This window comes from Nanorana parkeri, unplaced genomic scaffold (genome assembly GCF_000935625.1).
Source record: "Nanorana parkeri isolate BGI_ZX_2015 unplaced genomic scaffold, ASM93562v1 scaffold456, whole genome shotgun sequence".
In the NCBI taxonomy this organism is placed as follows: domain Eukaryota; kingdom Metazoa; phylum Chordata; class Amphibia; order Anura; family Dicroglossidae; genus Nanorana; species Nanorana parkeri.
In genome coordinates, this window is record NW_017306724.1 from 73,380 (window position 1) to 79,751 (window position 6,372).

The window sequence follows — 6,372 nt, forward strand, 5'->3', positions numbered from 1 at the left end:
TTTCCCATTTTAAAACCCCCCCCCCCCCCCCCAGGCCCCCCAATGCTATTGTATTTACCTAAGGGGTGAACATGTAGCACTGGCAAGCAAATCCTCCAAAAATTCTAATAAAACTGGATAACACCTGTACAATCCTCTGTGCCGCAGACAATGAGGCCGATGCATTTTATTGAGGGGAGTAACACTTTATTAGTGAAACAGGTACATTCACATCAACATTCAAAATAAATATTATTTTAAAGACATTGCACTGACAGTTTCCTGTCTTATTCATGCATTTAGCGTTTGGACATCCCTGCCAGCGCTCGTGATTCTCTCGGATAGAATTCAGCCACCATGGCCTCTGGAATACGCTTGAGAAGCTCCTTGGGGAAGATTCGTAGCAGCTGCCACCCAATGTCCAGAGACTCAAAGATGGTCCGATTCTCATACGCTCCTGGAGGTAGAAAACATGAGCAGGAATTATTATCTGACTAACTTGTGTGAGAAAAAGCTCATCAACCAATCAGATTTAATTTATTAATCTGCTCACTGAGACAGAATAACCACACCGGTTATAGTGAGAAGGGACTGAAGGGATCAAAAAGCCTTTTAACCACATCAGTGTGTAGCACAGTAAAGGGACAGAAGGTATTCACATGTCTCATTCCATTACATATCCCAAAAATAAGAGGATTAATCCTAATTTTAGGACAGTGGGCGGAGCCATGTAAATAATTGCTTTGCATTCCATTGGCCAAACCGCTGGTGTATAGTGAAAATATAGCCTAATATCATGGAACTATTTATTCCCAACTGCATACAGAAGTTTCAGGTATTTTGATCATCAGTGCAGTGTACAGAAACCATGACTTCCATGGAGTAGGGTTTGGAACCTAATGGGACAGTACAACCATATAGGTTATGGTGAGAAGGGACTCAAGAAATCAAAAAGCTCTCTAACCATATCAGTGCTTGGATACCATCACTTCCATGGAGTAGGGCTTAGAACCCAATGGGACAGTACAACCATACGGGTTATGGTGGGAAGGGACTAAAGGAATCAAAAAGCCCTCCAACCATATCAGTGCTTGGGAACCATCACTTCTGTGGAGTAGGGCTTGAGACCCAATGAGACAATACAACCATACAGGTTATGGTGAAGGTTATGGTGAAGGAAATAAAAGGTCCTCCAGGTGAATCAGTATAGTCTAGCATTGTGAAGCCTTCTTAGAACAGTCTGTCAAGGTTCTCATTCATCCAGGTCATGGTATATCCGTAGCAAATAAATCAAGGCAACTGGACTTGTTGTATTTTTCTGGCTGACTGGTCATCCGTCTAGCTAGAAAAATACAGCAAGTCCAGTTGCCTTGATTTATTTGCTACAAAAGTGTATTACAAAGTAAGCTGCTGTGGTGCAGAGGCTAATATGAATTGCCCCGTGTTCATATATAATGCATTGGGGAACATGTCATCAATTAATAATAATAATAGTGATCATTTACCTTGAGCAATGAACTGTCTCTCAAACTTCTGCAAGAACTCCAGATACAAGAGGTCATCTGAAGACAGAGCTTCTTCACCCACCACAGCTTTCATGGCCTGGACATCTTTCCCGATGGCATAACAGGCATACTGTTCCAAGAAACAAAGACAAAATTATTCTAAATTATATTTAAATGTAATGACACTAGATTGGAGCGCTCCGATTTGTAGCATTTTTATGAAAAATGAACAGTTTTGAAGAGGCATCTCACTTGGACACATGTATGAGTTGGCGTTCCTACTACTAGATGACATGAATATCAGTTTAGGTAGAGCAGACCAACCTATAGCCACTCAGTGTCCGCCACCCCTCCCTGCCAATCCCAAAACTGGCTTCCACTCACCCAATGACTTCATAAAACAGGATAGTGTTGGGAGTACAAGGGATCAGTCTCCACTGGCTTCCACTCGCTCAATGACTTCATAAGACAGGATAGTGATGGGAGCAGTCTTGTCTGGCTTTCACTTGGACCAATGATATTAATAAGACGGGATAGCGATGGGAACAAATGGAAGTAGTCTCCACTGGCTTCCACTCGCCCCAATGACTTCATAAGACAGGATAGTGATGGGAGCAGTCTTGTCTGGCTTTCACTTGGACCAATGATATTAATAAGACGGGATAGCGATGGGAACAAATGGAAGTAGTCTGCACTGGCTTCCACTCACCCAAATTACTTCATAAGACAGGATAGTGATGGGAGCAGTCTTGACTGGCTTCGCATTGACCAATGACTTTGTAAGACAGGATAGTGATGGGAGCACATGGGAGCAGTCTCCGATGGTTTTCAATTGCCCAACAAATAAAATTCCAAATACTGTCAATATACAAAGCCATCTACAACTGTGCACTGAGCTATTTCACCAACCTCATCTCAAAATATCCCCCAAACCATCCTCTTCACTCCATCCAAGACCTCCTGCTCTCTAGTTCCCTCGTCACCTCCTCCCATGCTCGTCTTCATGACATCTCCAGAGCCTCTCCCATCCCCTGGAACTCCCTGCCCCAACCTGTCTGGCTGTCTCACACTCTCTCTCTGCCTTTATGTACACAATGTAGACTGTTTTGCTGTTGTCTGGCAGATATGGCACCTGAGCCAAGGATGAACGTACCAATTGGTTAGAAACATCACCGTGATCTTTTCGTGTCATGCCTTCTCCAATGGCAGACTTCATAAGACGGGATAGTGATGGGAGCACATTGATTGGTGGGTAGATCTTGGGAAAACAAAGATATAAGATATAAAACAATGTTTATTTGGTTGCAATTGTAATACAGTATATCCCCCCCCACTTCCTGGTGTCATTGTAATATATCCCCCCCACTTCCAGGTGTCATTGTAATATATCCCCCCACTTCCAGCTAGTGTTATTCCCTACACCTCTCGGTGGTCGTAATGTTATGGCTGATCGGTGAAGATGCAACAAGCGCCCAGTGAAAGAACATTCCCAGGGAGATGAAATACAGATCGCAGATATAGAGAATGTTAGAGAGGGAATTGCACACCAACCTGTCTGTTATGAAGCTGTCTGTCAACGTAGATCTGCCCTTCAGTAATGAACCCAGTTAAGTCAGGAATGGGGTGAGTGATATCTGCAAAAAGGTAAAAAGCAATAAATAAGATATTGGGACTATTATGGGATCGGATTGTTGTTTTGTGTGTTACAAATTAGGCATGGAATTTTTTTGCTGCAGGAATTTTAGGCGTCAGATAAATGAATTCATGATAAACACTTGAAAATCTGGCATGAATAATATCATAATGCTAATAATAAAGAATAATGCTGTTAAATGTTTTAATAAAAAAATTAATTTTGGAATCCTGAAAGCTTAAAACCAACCTACCTTTGATATCAACACTTACTGAACCCCCAAAAAGAATATCATAACCCCCAAAAGGATATAATTTTAGGTAAGCCTAACGGTTACCTCTACACCAAACATAACCCAAACCGTACTTAAACCTAACCATTAAAGCGTAACCTCCACCCTTGGGGGAATATTTATAAAGTGGATCTGACATTTACTGAACATTCACTGCCTGGTACATTCTTCACTGACACATTTCACCCAACACCGGGCTTGTCTACAATCTAGCTTTCACTACTATTATGCCCAGTGTTGGGTGAAATGCATCAAAGAAGGAGGTACCAGGCGGGGCTTCTTGAAGTTTGTAATGGAATAATAAAGTCTTACAAACGCTGGACGTTCCGCTGCGCTGCTTAACCTAAACCTAGCCCTTAACCCTATTATCATTACAGAAAGGAATAGCACACCAAATATTGTAGTGATATGCAGGGCCGGATCTCCCACAAGGCCAACCGAGGCCCGGCCTCGGTGCAGCAGGGGTATGGAATTCCTATCTCCCGATGCCCTGGACATGCAGTTCTGGTCACCAGGCGCGTAGTTGTTTTCTACATCTAGCTCTGCTTTGGGCAAGCAGGGCTAAATGTACAGCGGGAAAGCCGGCCCCTTTTTTTTAGTACAAGTGATCTTGGCGATGTTGCCGAGATCACTTGTATGCAGCCTGCAGGTCTGCCTTTCTCCACGGGGGAAAGGGGGGGTTGGCGGGTAGGGCGCATTCAGGAACCTGGCCTTGGGGCAACAGAGAGAGTAAATCCGGCCCTGGTAAATTGGCCATAATAATGTAACTGCTACTATTTTTAACAAAATTGAAATTTTGCATTCGAAATTTAATGCGCCAGAAGAACCATGTCCGGACTTTGGTGCCAGGAACTGCTGGTTCCCGCCTAGTTTGTACTTGTAATCAGATCCTTATAATGAGCAGGGAAAGTCAGACCGTAAGAAATGGTTTGGCAGGGAAGGTTGGTCAGGACGCAGAAACTCACCATCATTGGGCATAGTCAGGATGGGGATTTGTGTGATGGAGCCGTTCCTGCCCTCCACTCTGCCGGCTCTCTCATAGATGGTGGCCAAATCTGTGTACATGTACCCGGGGAACCCTCTTCTGCCAGGCACCTCTTCTCGGGCTGCTGATACCTGCGAGACCAAACACCAACAATGCAATTAGGATACATGTACCCACCGTACTGATAAGTCGTGATCGACCCAAAATTTCCAGTCTGTGTTCATAAATGGGCCCACCTGCCATGATCGTAATAAGTGAATTCCTCCCGACTGAATCATTCACCTACTTAATGCTAAACTCAAATATAAACATTGCTTTCTGGGGCCTTGTTGGGAACATTTCCACTCATTTCCCTTCATGGGAAATGTTGTCACCAGGACAGCAACTGAAGGTGCATCTCAAAGGAGGACATAAATGGCAAAAAGAGGAGAACTGACTGGAGTTCTAACTCTGATGTGTTTTTATTGCTGCCTGTGTTCCCATTGCTTATTTTTCTTTCCAGCAGTCCTGCATTGTACGTGAGGACAGTGAGGGACCATCCACATTTCAGAGGATGGTACAGAGTAGGAGAGCATGGGCTGCCGGGGTAGCGAGACATAAGGTAAGCATTTGTACTTATTTCTTGCCCCCCTAGACAAATGAGCATTCCAGCAATGCAGATTGGAGGGGGGGCACTAAATGGGTAAACTTAATAACTTGTAGATGGGCTTTAATATGGCTGCAGAACATAGTAGAAGTGATAGATACTAATCTCCAGTGAGGAGATCCTGCCTCTGGTGTCCTTGAGCTTTACATGAGTCTGGATTTGTATTTATCTTCAAGAGTATCAATGCATGGAGAGAGAAAAACTATTTTGGGTGGATTTGGCCTGAAAATAAGAAAAAACAAAATGGCTCTGTAGCTGGGGGCTTTGTTACCTCTCGCAGGGCTTCAGCATAGGAGCTCATGTCTGTCAGAATCACCAAGACGTGTTTCTCACACTGATAGGCCAGGTACTCGGCTTCCGTGAGTGCCAGACGCGGGGTGATAATCCTCTCGATTCTGACAGAACAGAACAGAGCTTTGTTATCACAATTATATCTATAGATCATTGTTATCTATATGCCTCACACATACCTTTTATATACATCAATGTGACTGATACAGGTGTACACTCAACAGCAGATTGTATTTATTCAGGTTTCACCAATGGTGCTTGAAAGCTTCTCCAAGTGAAGGACTAAGGGCCCCTCATTATGCTCATTATTCACTTTTTTTTTTTTATTTCAGTGAAACGTGCAATAATGAGGCAATAATGAGGCTAAAAGGACCTTCCATAACCAGCAGGAGCCATTAAAGGTCCATTGTACCATTGAAAACCACCAAAAATCACTTTTCATTTTGCCTTCCCTATCAATTCAAATGCATTTTGTCAAAACGTCAACATGTTGCTGAAATCTCAGAATTTTAGACAAAGTTATGGGGAAGTGAAAACTCTCATTTACGCTCATCTCATCTTAATCTTCAGTAAATGGAAGTTTTAAATGGTGTTGGGAGTGTTTCATAGTGTTTTCATACATTTATGAGGAGCATTGCCTGAGTTCACTCTACTGGTATGATTACAAGATAGAAAGAGGACATTCATTTGGAAAGAGATGTCACATGTAGGCAAATTTTTTGTTTGTAACATAGGACACTTTATACCCTACATATATGCTGTCTGCTGATGTCTTGCTTTATATATATACATACATATGTTGGAAGGCTAATTCATTAGCCTGTATTTGTGGGAGGAGTCGTTGCCTTCCAAGCATATAAAGCTGGCAGGGGGTTTCACTTGCCTATGACGATCAGGATTCAGGCATACCCTCCCTCCCATTTTCATTTCATTTTATTACAGGGAATGCCTCCTTATTTGGCATTTCTGTCCACTGGATCATGGCACACCACAGGTCAGTATCAGATTCTTGTTATTCAATTATCAGGAGTACGGTAGATC

At 43.0% G+C, this 6,372-nt stretch overlaps 1 protein-coding gene across 1 annotated transcript in view; it reads right to left on the reverse strand.

The window, feature by feature from the left end:
• Positions 1–275: 275 nt before the first annotated feature.
• The window catches only part of ATP6V1B1 (ATPase H+ transporting V1 subunit B1), a 71,739-nt gene continuing 65,642 nt past the window's right edge, over positions 276–6,372 (reverse strand). The window contains exons 9-14 of the mRNA XM_018560470.1: positions 5,312–5,435; positions 4,375–4,525; positions 3,036–3,118; positions 2,638–2,742; positions 1,485–1,614; positions 276–436 (exon numbers count right to left, since the gene is read on the reverse strand). Coding sequence (XP_018415972.1) covers positions 279–436; positions 1,485–1,614; positions 2,638–2,742; positions 3,036–3,118; positions 4,375–4,525; positions 5,312–5,435 — 751 coding nt within the window. The 3' untranslated portion in view covers positions 276–278. The remainder of the gene's footprint in view (positions 437–1,484; positions 1,615–2,637; positions 2,743–3,035; positions 3,119–4,374; positions 4,526–5,311; positions 5,436–6,372) is intronic.